This window comes from Dufourea novaeangliae, unplaced genomic scaffold, assembly GCF_001272555.1.
Source record: "Dufourea novaeangliae isolate 0120121106 unplaced genomic scaffold, ASM127255v1 scaffold162, whole genome shotgun sequence".
Classification (NCBI taxonomy): Eukaryota; Metazoa; Arthropoda; class Insecta; order Hymenoptera; family Halictidae; genus Dufourea; species Dufourea novaeangliae.
In genome coordinates this window covers 1,624,556-1,641,334 of record NW_015374046.1, presented here as the reverse complement: position 1 = coordinate 1,641,334, position 16,779 = coordinate 1,624,556, and the positions used below count along the sequence as shown (strand labels likewise).

Genomic DNA, 16,779 nt, shown 5'->3' with positions numbered 1-16,779 from the left:
AACATGATTTTTTTATTTTTGTCCATTACTACCCCTCCAGTCGGGATACAAAGCTGAAACTTGGCACACATAGTTTAATGGCATAATTTTATCAATGTTATGCATTGTCGATTAGCGATATCCTCTGAATGTCATATGTATTCGATAGCCTGGCTTACATTGAAACGGTCAAACGTGGGAACAAGGTGATAGGAAATCAATGAAACTCGTACTATTGTCGAAAGACTGAAAACAAAGCAATTCGGGGAGGCGATTCATCGGTGGAGGATGTCAAGGAAGACCAAGAAGAGCGAGAATGGGAAGGCATTCGGTCAGAAGCGAGGCGGCAGTGGAAAGCGGCCGGTGTTCCGGGTTAATATTCGTAGCGAAGAGGATTGTTTTGCAACGCTAGTTCTCCCGGCGCCTTACGTGCCCATGCCCGTCTCGTAATTAGTTTGACTTTCACCGTGAGGGCCACCTTAGCGGGCACACTTTCGCTCGTCTTCATTTTATCCGTCTCTCTCTACTCGGTTGCCTCTGGAATTACGTTACGGAGAAAATGCCTGAATGCGTCCGGAAGAATTCAGGCCGATATCAAGGACGTCCTCTCGTAACCTCACCAGATTCGGGCCGTCCGCACGTCGATTCGGCGATCAAGGGACGATCTCCGCGTCCCTAACGCATTCGTGACTCAGAGACGGAGTCGAAACCTTAGCAAGAATTTCTGACCGGCGCATCCGTACCGCTTACCCAACGGGCTTTGATGTAATCGGGATTTCTTGTAATCTCGAAACGATCTGTTGCGATACATTGAGTACTACGTATTTCGTAAAATACGTTTTCTTTTCTTGTTCTAATACTCGCGTCCCTCTTATCTTCTACGATTACGCGTTACAATCCTGGAATTATGCCCGCCATTTTTACACTTCGTGTTTTACGTACCGACGGAACATGTCGACCCAAAACCGATACCCAACGATTTATTCCCGGAATGAATAATTACTCTGAATTTGAATTGAAACGCTGACCGAACCTCAAATTCCGTGCAACGAGCTGTCGCACCAAACATGAAAAGATGTGCTGCGGTAACGCTGCGTCATTATTCTGTAGATGTAGTAAGCTTTAACCGAAATGCTATGTTATTTTCTAGAGTGAACGAATCGGCTGAATTAACCGATACACGGTCCAAACTGTTACAATATTATTCGTTACGTCGCACGATACTTGCTTTCTTTTTTACATTTCTGACACGCAATATCCAATTTTCTAATTTAACGTTGCATTTTTTTGAATAATGATGCTTGTATATCTTTTCTATGTAACGGTATTGTTGGGTATGTTTGTTCACTTTGCAATAATTCCTTTGAACAGACGGAAAAATAACGGTATACAAAATGTATGTTAATGCACAATTTATTATTATCAATACTTGTAATAAATGATCTTGGGTAGTTACTTTTATTTAATACCTGTAATTGAAATTTGTCTCTGCATACATTAAAAATATATACTAATTAATATACAATTTCAGCTCTAGTTTGAAAAAACACAAATTTATACTAAATACACCGTTCAAAAAATGTTAACTTTTTTCGGAGTTCTAACATTCAATAGCCGTTTTTTTATAGATTTTTGTATCCTGAATACGAACCTGCAAACGGGTTTTCGCCAGCACCCTTAGTTTTTGATAAATTTGATTTTGAAAGAAAAAATGTAAATTTTCAACTTTGAACAATTCCTGTGTTCAAACAGTAATAGTTATTCAGTTGATTGCTACGGTAAATTATTCTATAAACTCCCTCGAATAAAATGGTATGTATTGTTATTGTATTATGAACATTTAAATATCTTCAAACAACGATCAAAGGGGAAAGGACACCCGAAATGCACCAATTTTTGCAGATATTTTTAAATTTATTTCCAAAGGTAAGGGTCGAGGAGAAAATCTAAATACACCACGCGATACTGCAGACATTTTTCCTTTGAAAAGCAATAACAAAAATAATAAGTCAACTTGTGTTTGCAATACTGAAACGAAATAGTTTGGCAAAACATGCAGTGTCGACAGTGGTACTCAACGGCGCGGTAGCGTTCAATACTGAAAACAAAACATAACTTACTACTTTTATTGATGCGTCCCGAAAAAAAAATGTCTTTCATATCACATGGTGTAGTCAGATTTTCTTCTAGACTCTTACTTTTTGAAATCAATTGAAAAATATCTGCAAAAATTAGTACATTCTGCGTGTCCTTTTTGAGTGTAATAAGTAATATTGATAATATTAACATAAATTTTCAATAATTTTTACATCCAACTGATATTTCAAACGTTTTGACTACTACTCCCAAAAACTCATAAAACTGGAGTATTGTGAAAAACAGACCAATAGTACACTAAAGAAATGATATGTACGACGAAATGTATTCAAAGACAAAAAATTATTTTTCCTTTGTTGGTAGCCTGTTCTAGTATATTCTGTATATCCTATTTATTATCATACTGGTTTCGAATACATTTCCTTCCCAATAACTTAGTAAATATGTATAAATACCATTATTTTCTCTTTCTCTGAAACTATTCAACAAATCTGCATACATGGAAATACATCTGAATTTATGAACTAAAATATACAAAATTCCTTAGATACTTTCGATATGATGACCCACTTAAGCCTGACCATTTAAAAAAATATTAAATAATTAGAAATAGTAGTGACGACACTAATGCATGTTTGAGTGCATTTATATAACCTTGAAACTTCAAAAAGTAACAACTTTTATGTATACACTTTATCGAAATTAAATTAAATTATGTATACACAATCCTGAAATTAACATGTAACGAAACACGCATATGTACCAAATAGGTATTATAAAACTATGTAACTTATGAGTTCATACAGAAATATCAAACAAAAGTATTTTGAACTTCACACTATTTATAGATTTTCATAAGGTTTATCCTGTTTTGTAAAAACTAAATTTGCAAAATTAAATGTAATGAAAACTTGACTGAACATAAAATTCATAATATATATATAAACCTTTTAATTGTAATATTCCTACAGCTAATGATTTATAGAGAGTTGAACATATTTTTATATAATTAAGAGGAATGTAATGACACATCTGTCGAAAATATATGAAATTTGATATGAATCTCTAAATGACAGTAGTTTTTAAGTTACACACTCAATAAAATTTTATAAATTTCTATGAAACTACATCTCAAGTCCGTGTAAATAAATGACAAGTATATAAAAATTTTTATGAACCTTTTAATTGAAAATTTTTTTAAATTGGAATCTCCTGTAAAATTATATACACTTTTAACACTCCACCTACCAAACCCCCAAAAAATGACGGTTTTCAGATTTCATGTTTTCCAATTTCTGAAAGCATAAATTTGCTTTCGTCAGAATTTATGTTGATCTTTAAGTTATTATACTTTTTATATTGTACTACACCCTGCAATATCGTATTATATATTGTATAATGTAATTTGAGATACATTCCACGCTGGTAGTTCTGGTGTCAAAAAGTATGGAATCTAAAAGAAAACTTAGACATAGACACAAATTTTTGAAATATTCTATGAATGATTACCTCAACCAGGTAAACAAAATCACCAAATCTTATCCTAAGGTATTAATTGAACAAGTATCGAAAAATTCCACGAAGTTCCCAGCAACTTCATCGCGGGCTGATAAGCCCTGAATGAATGGACGTGTAATTAAAATAAAATAAACAATTAATCAAGCGGGTTCTTTGTTTCGCGGCTGGAGATTAGTCGCTTGAATGGCGCAAGGTTTCCCAAACTCTCCGTGTAAATTTCGCCTCCACGATCCTGCCGTACATGAAAGAGAAAAAACCGTGGATGCCATTAATCGTAATAAGATCAGGGTTACATAGTCCTGTGAACGAAGATCGACCGATCGATGATTGAACAGGCGAAGAAAGAAGATCGTGGATGCTCCTTTTCCCCTCTTCGTGCCTGTATAAAAGTCCGAATGTGTCGATCCCAGCCGACACAACGGTGAAAGATCGCCAGTGAAAGACGTTCTCTTTGCAACGTCCACGTATCGGCTTCGTACCCTCCTAGTCGCCGCGAAATTCAACGCGAGCATGCTGCTCTATCTGGTGAGTTTTTTCGCTCACTATATTGTGCCTTTGATCGAGATTCAGTGAATCGAAATCCTTTTATTTCCAAATCTCCCGACCCGCTTTCCAACGCTCGAAACTTCAGGATTGCTTGTTTTACGACAAGCGACCTTTTCTCTTGTTAATGACTGAAAAGATACGAATGAAGACCAGTTTTATACAGCGTGTGGAAGAATTAAACGGTCAAAGTCTGACAGTATATTCCATTCAGCGGAAAGAAAAAGAAATTTTTATAAATATTTGACCAGACATAGCTTGATACAGAAATTATGGGAGAAGTATAAATCGTGGTGGCAATAATGCAAACATTTGTAGCATTTTGAGTTGATCATTCACATATGCTAACACTTTTAGTGTCGTACAAATAACTAGACTGCAGATTTTATGAACATACATAGATACATATAACAGAATCTATTGTTTAAAATTCAACCTGGTTTTTATTTTACTTGCAACATAATAAAACTGTTAATTCATTAAATAGTCTAAAAAAATTCTATATTTGTGTAGATATCCATAATTTAATTTCAACAATTTGAACTCATAATAATAATTAAAATAAGGAGGCCAGATATATATTGTAACCTGTTCTTACATTATAATGAACAAGTTCCTTCATACCCTCAGGGTTATTGTTTCTGTAACATGTTTTTAACCAAGCATCTTATTGCCAATACTTACATAACACTTTTTGTCATTCTTCTTTCGATCAGTCTGTATGTAAATTTTATCGACAGTTCACACTAGAAATGCACAAACAGATTTATAAGACTGGTTTCCATTCAATTCTTATTTACATTTCCTAATGTTTGCCTTCTAACATTCTCTGTTAAGCTTTAACCAACTGAAAATCTTTTCATATTGCTATGAATTTCCATTGAACTAATTGTTCCACGTGCCACTAGACGGAATATAATGGATTACAGTGAAAGTACTTGGACAAAATTATACAATTTTTTTTTACTTGTTTCGCAACGCGTACTTGAGGTGTAATATATTCATCGGTTCATGCAAACAACTCTATTTTTCAATACTCTTACCGCATCATCAATGACCGGTTTTTCCAAGTTTTGATGGTCCGGCACGTATCGTAAATTTTGCAATTTCACCTTGGAATTTGTTTAATTAAGAAGTTTACAAGTATAGTTTTGTAACCTAAACTGTGATTTCAAAAAAGGACGTGACAGGAAATATAATAATAATCATCTAATAACCTGTTTTAATATAATTAATGACTTGCTTTAAGATAGCTACCGCGTTTGGTGTCATATGTAGCTGGGACTGCAAAAAATAATGAAAAATATTATTTTCTTAATCAAGTTTTAACGGCACCATATTTATTCTTTCATAGTAGCAACGTATTACCTTAAGTAGCGTCCTAATTTTTTTTAGATTTTTTGGTAGGGTGCACCGTAGCCTAAAAATTAAAAAATTGATTTTTTCTAGGAAAAAGTAATTAATATTTTGAATTTGTGAATTTTCTTTATTAAATAAGTATATTATATGATTTCACGTATTTCTATATTCAGCAAAATAATGTATAAATTAAAAAAATTAGATTAACACGACTGCTGACACTATACTATGTCTCATATATATGAAAATATGTAATCGGATACGAATAGACACCGATGGTGCATCGACTAAGTGCCTGATTGCTAACATTCTCTACGCAGGTTCGGGCCCAGCCTGTACTCACTTTTTCTTATTACATCATTTATATTTGTTTAAATTCCTAGCTAAATGACAATGAACAGTATTTATGTAAAAACACTTTAAAAATAGTTTAAGAAATTTTTATTCTAAAATATGTACAAAAACAGTTAAGCAGTTTACAGAATTGTTTTAACTTTACGTTAAATGAATCCTCATTAATAATTAAATGGTTATTTAACTTTTTACGTTAAATGAATACATGGGTTTTGTTTTAAAAGCCTTTATCTGTAATAAATACTCAATCTTCATTCTTATTTCGCTGCTTCTCTTTCCACGTACCTTAGTAATGATACGAGAAGTTGTATTTTTCAATACTAAAGACATACATGATATTTATGTTAAAAATACTTATCGTTATGATTATTTGGTGGATTGCAACACAAGTGATTACGTGACGTCGATCAGACTACAAATGCTTTTTGATCATGATAAAATGCAAAATTAAAATTCTTACTTTTACACCACGCTTTTTTGTTATTTCTCTTTTGGTCTTTTATAAGAATTTTAGTCATTGGGTTCCCCGGTTGACTCTGAAAATCCGATATCGTCTATATTGCACTATGGACGATAATAATTAAGTCATATACTATTGTAGTCGACGAAATGAGATTATTGATGTTTCCGGAATAAGCATTTTTATTATTTTCTTGTGTCCTAATTCCATTTTCAAGCGGTTGTAGTCTCTTTATTGTACTAATCATACTTTTGTAGTAGTTTTAATTATCCACGCTTTGCCAATAACACTTTCTTTGTGATATTTAGAAGCCAAAATACCATTACATCCTTCCTTGTCTTCTCCCTACCCGATTGATGAAGCCCATCACCTTCTCGTAGTTTCCATCGAGCAATGTTCCTTTTCTTTTGTACATAATTCAAGAAGAAACAAATCCACATTTCTATCATACTATACATCGTGTACAAAAGTGGTCCGCTCGGTGTGGAATAGCTCAAACAGGAAGAATTCCTCCATCTCCACTCACAATTATTAAGGATAAAGGCTTTTAAACCTAAACTTATATATTCATTTAACGTAGAAAATTACAAACAATCCAGTAAAGGAAAAGATGTGTAGCTAGAGAAACAATGCGGTGAAAACTGCTCCAAAATGATTTTTGTACATATTTTTGAATAAAAATATTTTAAATTATTTTTAAAGCGCGTTTGAATAAATACTGCTGATTGTCATTTAGCTAGAAATTAAGCAAAAAGTTCGCAGTGGTGTAGCAGTCGGGCACTTAGCCGCTACGCCATCGGTAACTGTTGGTATCTGACTAAATATTTTCGTATATAATGAACATAGTATAGTGTCAAGCAGTAGTGTTTAATTAACTTATATTAAATTAACATATTAATTAATTATATAAAATTTAACTCATATTATAATTTACATGATTTATTACAGCTCCTTCTTTGCAATACTTCATTATAACACAGATAATTAATGCAGTATTATTAAATCCGTAGGTTCTGTGCATTTACTATTAAATACTTGTGTAACATAGGTATGTGAATTTTCTTTCACGTGCACATCACGTTATTTATGGTAATTTTGTTGCGTACAATGCGATAGCTTATTGGAACCAGTCTGAAATAGTTGTATTGATCAGGATAACCGAGTAATTATCTGAAACTATAATTGTATCCCTATTTCAACAAAAAAGTAAATGTTTTCCTTAGACGACGGTGTGTTAAAGTGTTTTACTCGATTAAGTATTCAAAAGAAATTAAGTTTGAAGAATTCTGATTTATGATAATGTGTGATAATTTTTACTGTGCAGCTTTATTTTACGCTCTGAATCTGCTGAGACTGAACGCGATTCGCTCAAAGATTTCAGAAAACCGTGTCGGCCATAACGCCTCTCTAAACGACGATTTAGTTCCATTTAACCGCGCTCTTGTACGCTTTAAATCACTTTCCATTCATTTTTTGGACTGACTGAGTTTAGTCTTTGATAGAAAACAATTCCCTCTCTAACCATACCACAAAATTATTCGACATTTAGTTCTACGATTACCTTGTCACCTAGTTATTAAATAACCTAATTATTAAATTATAAAATATTATCACTATTAAAGCAAATCGATTTAAGAAATTTTCGAAATATAATTACAATGGTTCCTATGTAGCTTTTCACTTTTTTTATAACAGTATTTCAATCGATTAGATATAAATTAAAGATTTCAATATCCAGGAACTATACTGATGTTAATTTTGTATCTTCTTCCGCTATGGTTCATTATAATCTTAGAATATAATAATCTTGAAATGATGAGCTGAATGTTTAACAAGTGAAACTGTAATCGCAAAGAATCGTGGGATTAAACTAGATGATGCGATAAACTTTCATGTCTCGGATTAATATATTTTTTTGTTGTCATACTTTACGCGTGAGAGTTTGTACTCGAATACAAGATCAGTTGTTAGTTTGTTTTTATTCATTGTTTTCTGTTAGTTTTAGACCCCACGATCATCTAAAACAAAATATACTATAAAGATTAATAAAGTGCAATCAAGTTTTTATTTTCTTTTGAATTTAATAGAACCCTTTAACAAAATTAATTAATTTCTGTTTAATTCCGGTCACTGAAACTCCGTCCATCAAAATCTCGTAAAAAGAATACCATTCGGCACTATTAACCTACTAGTAACGTTTTAAGTTTAAATGTTTAACAGTTTACAAGTAAAAAATTAATAAGAACCAGCACTGTTTGTTCCCATTAATCATAATTAGGATGTAATTAATATAGGTACACATATTATAACATGGCTTAACACAAGGATTTTTTGATAAATAATTTTAAAAAACCAAATATAACAAGAAAGAATAAATCTCATGCACGTATTACGAGTGAACCTGTTTTCTGCTATCAAGGGGTCAAACTTCAATCATTATTCACTTGGTAAATATATTGCATTAGGTATATCAGAATCACATTTGCAAAAATTAACTTAAAAAGTCAGAAATGAAACAAGAACATTGATACTTTAACACTAGAACTACCAAGCAAGTCAAAATGACTTGTCAATACACTCTTACAACGACGATTAAAATGTTATGACAATACATTTCCTCAGGTCTTTTCCACCTTTTTTTACGATATGAAAGTGAAGAAGTTAGTCAATTTCTACATTTCTTAATTTTCAAAAAAGAAGCAAATATGCGTTTATCGTCGGTAGTTCTAGTGTTAAAGAACTCCTGTTACGCTAATAATTGTTTTAATAAAAGTACATACATTAGTAGGTGCGTATTTACTACGTTTAGTGAAATCAATATTTTGTCGTGTTTTCCTATGAACGCTATAAATATACAAAACATCCTTATAAAATTGCAAATACCGTTTCTCCTAATTCCTGAAGTCGATTTCAGTTTACACAATCATATTCCTTGTCGAAAAAATACGTCGGATAACGTATACCAAAATGGGATATACGAATATTTAAAAGAAATTTAATAGAATTTCTACAACCAAATTTCTTCTTACTTCTTCTAATAAACAAAGCAGCCGATCAATTAACGCTAATGAATAAAACGAAAGAATGGGGAACGTCGTGGAGGGTGAGCAAAAAGAAACGATGCGGATAATTTGGTCGTTCGAAAGTACCGAAATGGTTTTCCCGAAGAAAGTTAATCGGGTATTCCGCGTGCAGGTGGCCGCGTCCTCACGTAGCCACCATGTAGTACGTACATATGTACCAGAAACGCAACGAGGGAACGCTCTCGGCAGTTTCGCAACCGATTTTCTGCCATGTTAAATTGTAAAACTTACGCAACCGGTCTTCACCTAATACGCAACGGATTTGAACAGAACCGCGGCAACGACTAGCTGCTACCGATCTTGATCGCTCTTTAAGTGGTCTGCGCATCTTTCAGCAAAATTTCACTGTTCGCCGTGGCCGGTGCCCAACGACCGTTTCATTACCATTCCCGAGACGCCGATTACGGCTGTTATTGCTTCCTGAAAAAAATAGCACACATCGAGGCAGCGACGACGTTAATCATAAAACTATGTAGGTACAGACATTGTGAGCTGGCTTGCGCACCTGCCTCGCACTATCTGTACCAGAGTTGGGCAGAATTTTATTCGAATAATACACAGTGAAGTGCAGCAGTATCTAAGCAGAGATGGGAAAATTCATTATCTAGATAAAAAGTTTCGAATAACGAATAAAAGATGAAAAAAATATTTCGTCATTTTTACTTGATTGAACGTGGTCGTTCCAATTATTATCAGACAATAATATTTTTACAATAACACTTTGCAAACAATTATTTAATCTCATGAACTGTTTAAAGGTCAGGATGACGTTCTTAGATACTGCTGCTTCTCACTATGTATTATTCGAATAAAATTGTGCCCATCTCTGTACCTAAGGGTGTCATTCTGAGCTTTAAACAGTCAATGAGATTAAATAATGACTCGACAAATGTCGATTCATTCATGAAGAAGTATTATTTTATTAAAAAAATTGAAATTTTTACGTTTAAACAATTAAAAATGACGAAATACTGTTTTTATCTTTTATTCGTTATCCGAAACTTTTTATCTAGATAATGAATTTTCCCATCTCTGGTCTGTACATAGCTTATGTAGTGTTGCAGCGATACAACATTCATTGTAAAAGTGCATAAAATTCCGATAAACGCATATTTGCTTCGATCGGTGGATAAACGTGAAAAACTATTGAAAATTTAGAAATTTATAAATGGACTAATTTCTTAATTTTCATATCGTAATAAAAGATGCAAAAGATCTGAGGAAATGTATTGTCATACCACTTTAATCGTCGTTGTAAGAGTGTATTGACAAGTCATTTTGACTTGTTTGGTAGTTCTAGTGTTAAAAGACAATGAATAAGCGATGGACTGGAACATAAACTAAGAAAACGACAACTTAACCCAGATTTATACTAGCGATCACGGTACGGTCAGATCCCTTGATAATCCGGCAGCGGTTTCTATCGCTCACACGTAATCCAATCAAAGAAATATAGTCTAAATTCAGACTGATCATGGTCTGACCGTGCCTTTGATCATTAGTGTGAATCTGGCGTTAACCCTTTCGCTATGAACGTCCTGTCCGCCGTGACATTCCCGCTGAACGCTGCGCCAAAAGTGTACACATTGCGCGAGGACGGTCGTCAGCAGCCAGATTTACGCCTTACTGCAACCAAAGTAGCTTTGATGGTATTTTTCGACAAAACATTTTTCTCAACACAGGGTATTTATGACTTCTTAACAAACTCATTTTTAATTGAACTTTAAAATAAACATCATTATAAACACAACACGCAATAGTAATTTTACAATAAATTACATTGAATAATATAATAAAATAACATTTCAGAAAGAGATGTGGAGTGTACAAAAAAGAGAGAGAGCGACTATAGTCGCCCGTCGTAACGAAAAGATTTATCAAAAGGCTTTATTTAAGACTCACACTATAACATATCCTTTACACATAACTACATTAGGTCAATCAAAAGGTCAATCAAAAAGTTGAATTCCATGGGAACGCTTATTAAATAAGTTATTCAATCAATTTCATAAGCAACGGATAAATTAATCATTTTAAGCGACCAGAGAAAATACAGCAAATTCTACAACATACAGTAGGAAAAAAATAGAGCGAGGCTCGAATGCGAAAGGGGAAAGCCAAGACCCGAAAGTAAAAGTAAAAGGTCCTGGCTATTTTTCCACATGTATCCGCTGGAAATAATTAACATGATGCCTTAATTACACTGGCTTTGTATGCAATAAGTTCACACTTTCCTCTCTTTCCTGTAAAAAATATTTTCTTTCGATGTAACATTCTGATAATATTGAATTAAATCATAAATAACTTTCGTTTTTCCTTTTTAAATTTGTGTCAGACGAAGGTACAATGAACGTTAATTTATTCCATTTTTTTTTTAACGATTATTCAATTCAACAATTATTACAAAATTCAATTCTGTTGACGTTATTTATTATTGAATTATTGTTTGTAACAAAAAAAGAAAGCAATGTCAATTTGCAAATATAAAACTTTTCAAACGCTGAGAAAATTTGGGATTAAGAATAAGAACCGAAAAAGTCACGAGTCACAAATTCCTTTCACACGACAATCGAAATGTCTTAAATTGCCTCCAATCATAATTAATGAGAATATTCATCTTCCACGTTGCGTTTATTTGCATTAATTACATCATGCTTGCCTTTTTCTACTTCCGACGAGAAGGATTCACATAAAACGTCCTGCAAAAAACCAATCGAATTTCGTAATTAAAAAATACAGAAATTAAATTTGTACATAGTACGAATTTAAAATTTAAAATTGGTCGTTTAAATTTATTGTCAACAAGATCGAGAATTCTGAATTGAAATCGAAATTCATTGCTTCGACGTTTCTAGTACAGCATTAATTCTCAGACGATGCGAAACTATCTCGATAACTGTCAAATTAACAACTTCAAGTAATTAATTTTAATAATCAATTAAATTTGTAAGGGTAAAATGTAGACTTCTTTTGATATTTCAGGAATTTAACTTGCTTTAGTTTGGTAGCGGAATAAATTTAACAAAATATACAAGAGGATAAAAATTATAAATCTAATTGGATATATAGAGAATTCTTAATTTTTTTCATTTAAAAATTCTTCACTTTACAATACTTTATCATAGACAAAATAAATCATTGATGATTAAAAGAATAAAGAGAAATAACTAGAAAAATGTATAAGCCTCTATATAGACATCTAATCTTTCCGATATCTAATTAAAAGAACAAACATAACATTTTGTGTACTAAAGTGCTACTTATATACAATATATTATATGTTGTTTGAACATCTGAAAGTCTTCGCATTCGCAGAAACCTTGAGAAAATTCGAATCGATGGTCACCTGTTACAGATTTCTCATGTTGAAAAATACATGACATCATGAGAAGCCCACTTTCTCAATTTTTTTTACTTTACCAATTTTCTTCAGACAACCATACGCATTCGTAACACGTGTGTATTTCTTATGAGCTCTTCGAAAGTTTGACCTGTATTGCTACCCACTGGTCTTTTTTTACTGCCTTTTTTTATTATTATATGGAACCTTAATTTATAAACTGCTTATATTAACCTTTTTTTACGAGACAGGTAGATTGTATATACCATAGTTTTCTTATATGTTAATTTAATGTAGTATTTCTAGATTTTAGTTTAGCAACCTTAATTTTTTTTAGTTATTGTTGTGTGTGCATGTGCGGGCGCGCGCGCGCGTGTGTGTGTCTAGTGTATGCTGCTAGTTTGTGATGCTAGTGTGAGCTCGATATGGCGATTTATACTTTTTATCAATTTTACCAATTTAATTTGAATCATTAATATTTTAAACTACCTCAAAATACTGAAATGGAAAAAAAATTTGTTTCCTTATTGTAAAAGAAAATTAATTTCTTTTTAATTTTTAAGAAAAAATTTAAAAGTTCGTCAAACAAAGAAACCAACAAGTTAGTAGCAGACATGCGTAGAACAATACTATCAAACGCATTGAAATTTAAGTTTGCATACTTTGATCTTAATGGTTAGTTTTATTTGATCATTAACATATTTTTTTTCCATGCCAAAAATCTATAACCACCTAATGTTTTATGCAAATTTGATTTTTGGTAATTAAATAAGAAGTGATTGACTTCTCAGTATCAACTACAGTTACATTAGGATCGTTTTAAAAAGAAATTTTTATAACGTTCTCTTTCAATAATTTTGTCGTTGACCTTGTGATTTTTTGGAATATTCTACAACATATTGCCTTATATTTGAAGATGTTGCTACTATTACACTCTTTGAGTTCTACAACAGTCCTTTTTGTAAATAGGCACCTAATTGCCTTTTTTTCTGAAAACTGACAGAGAATAATACTTATACTTTTAATAATAAATATATTACAATAAATTGCGATAAATTTTCAGCTTCGTAACTGTCTGGAGTAAAGTCATAAATTATTTTCCATTTTCTTTCGAACTTAGGTATGTTCATTCAAGGCACTTTCAATTAACACTTAATAAGTTACACAGTCACAATCATTACAAACGTAGTAATTGTTATACAACTAAAATATTCTTCTCATAACTATTTCCTTATAATAAACCGACGACACTCCATGAAATAAAAATTAAAATATATCAATCATATTATACATACTTAACCTTCCAAGTTCCTGCTTAAAATATCCCACCTGACAAATTAATTGCATATTAATTTAAGCATATCATTTAATTAATAAAACATAAGTTTGATTCTGTGAGATGTAAAGCACGAGAATTAATTCATCGAAACTCGTAAAATTGAACGTGTACAAACCATGTTCATATGTAGTTAAAGAATAATATATGTATGATTTTCGAATACTCTAACGATGTTATGTATGTATTAAATTCTAGACCACGCTACTATTAGTAGCTACTACAACGGTGTATTCGAAACCAGCTCCGGAACCGCCCGCAAGTTCGTACTTTCCACCGTCTAGTGGCGGCGGTGGCCTAAGCGGATCCGGTAGTTACGGTCCTCCTTCGCTTCCGGATCGCTATGGACCACCACAACAACCGGCTGTCGTTCACAAACATGTCTACGTCCACGTACCACCACCAGAGGCTCCTGAATACAAACCACCAAAATACATTCCACCGGCCTCGCCGCCACAAAAGCACTACAAGATCGTATTCATAAAGGCACCGACGCCACCAACACCAACAGCCCCAGCCCTGCCACCATTACCTCCTCAAGACGAAGAGAAGACCCTGATCTATGTGTTGGTGAAGAAACCGGAAGAGGCGCCGGAAGTTGTGCTCCCGACCCAAGCGCCAACGCAGCCCAGCAAACCTGAAGTCTACTTTATTAGATACAAAACGCAGGTAAGGATCATTAAAAACTTTTTAGACAATTTACGACCTATGACATAAAGATGATCAACATTATTAATTGACTAAAAATGACGAATTTTCAATCTACGTATATTTGGTCTGTCGATGTAGAGTTTTATCGGTGTTTTTAGCTATGCTTATATTAACAGAAAATTTGTATACAAAAGGCCTTGACAAATTACTAGAAAAATAAACATGGTCATATAAGAGATCGATGATTACATTGAAAATTGAAGAAAAATGTATACATATTATAACATGAGTTGAATAAGGAACACGAAAACGACACAACTTTCCGATATACCTATTATCGTTGTTCAGCTACAAGTAACAGTTCTTATGATAACATTATTCATTATTTACGTATATTTTGGGTATAGCCCAAAGTTGGGCAGAATTTTATTCGAATAATACACAGTGAAATAAGTAGCAGTATCTAAGGGTGTCGTTCTGAGCTTTAAACAGTTAATGAGATTAAATAATTGTTCGACAAATGTCGATTCATTCTTAAAGAAGTATTATTTTATTATAAAGATTGAAATTTCCACGTTTAAATAATTACTAAAGGACGAAATACTTTTTTTTATCTTTTATTCGTTATTCGAAACTTTTTATCTAGATAATTAGTTTGCCCATCTCTGGTATAGCCACAGATGAGCTATAGGAGTCTTATACTTCGTCCGTGGTATAGCGAAACAAGTTCTTCCCAAAACAATATGTTTTACAAGAGTTAATCAAATCATTCATAATATGTACATCATTCATGGAAGACGTGATGACTGAATATTATTGGAAACTATTATATATACTTTCTCGTTTGTGAAGATTAACTTCAATAAATTTAAATTACTCAAGTATATTCGACAAACAAAACACCAGAATATGTAATGTTTAATAAATTATTGTTTTACAGAAAGAACAACAGAATGCAGAATACGGACCACCCCCACAATCGCCTCCTTCGGACAACTATGGCGCCCCACCATCGAGTCCTGGCGGTCCCTATTAAATAGTTTTACCATGTGTAACCACGTTTCCTGTGAACAAAATACTCAGAACTCACAACATTTGAATCTCAGATCACAGGGACTTTCGTTGAGATAGCTGCTCATTGTTCACGCGATTTCGAAAAATACTAGGCTATGCAGCACGTAGTACGGATATTACTGCTACCGATCTTTATAGATTCTGTGAATAGATTTTAGATATTGATACTGTTTCACCTTGTACATTCCTAGATATCCACAATACCTTGTGTTATCGATTCACCACACTTGCGAAATCCGTTGGTAAATGCACAAGTTTTATACATGGATATAATTGCGACAGCACCTCCTACGTTTTATTACTTCATTTGCTTTTTGTATATTCTGAAAAATGAATATCTGATGACATGTTCCACTTTTGCGTTCTTGAAACTGAACGTCTGTCGGTTACCAGTATACTTTGAAAACGATGTTCGGGAATTCGTGATTGACGCAAGTGTAAATGATTATAACCTATGTATGTATGTTTTAATATAAATGTATTTGTACTTTTGTAGAAACTCTTTCTTTTCATTTCACACCTCTAGAATTAATATTCATGTTTCACAAATCAATTTTCTAATGTGTAAGAAGAATTTCTTTGGAATATGTACTTGTTACTGCCTGTAGTTTAAATTTGTAACCAGAATGGCTACAGATTTGATACAGGGTCAGCTATAAGCAATATGCCGCCAATCTACTTCACAATTCTGTGAAGCAGGCTCTGCCTGGAATATCCAAACCAAACGCGGAAACAGATGACTATGAATTTGTAAACAGATTTCATCACCATATGCTGCCAATCTGCACACAAATGGTTATCTGGGCACGTCTTGAGTTATTATCTAACAATAAGAAAAACCGTCCGTCTATCCCTAATCACTAATCACTAGGTCCAGCCTATATCTCATACCTTAAAACTCTCTTGTACATATTATTCTTAAAATATCTAAGCAAATATTTATTTTCCCAAAAATACAGGATATATAAAAACTCTTCGCAACTAA

At 32.9% G+C, this 16,779-nt stretch overlaps 1 protein-coding gene across 1 annotated transcript; it reads left to right on the top strand.

Moving 5' to 3' along the window:
* The first annotated feature begins 267 nt into the window (after positions 1–267).
* On the top strand, positions 268–15,826 carry LOC107189678 (leucine-rich repeat extensin-like protein 3). The gene is made up of 4 exons (XM_015578261.1): positions 268–425; positions 8,730–8,757; positions 14,268–14,738; positions 15,661–15,826. The coding sequence occupies exons 1-4, from the start codon at positions 268–270 to the stop codon at positions 15,754–15,756; spliced, it is 753 nt and encodes a 250-aa protein (XP_015433747.1). The 3' UTR covers positions 15,757–15,826.
* Positions 15,827–16,779: the final 953 nt, after the last annotated feature.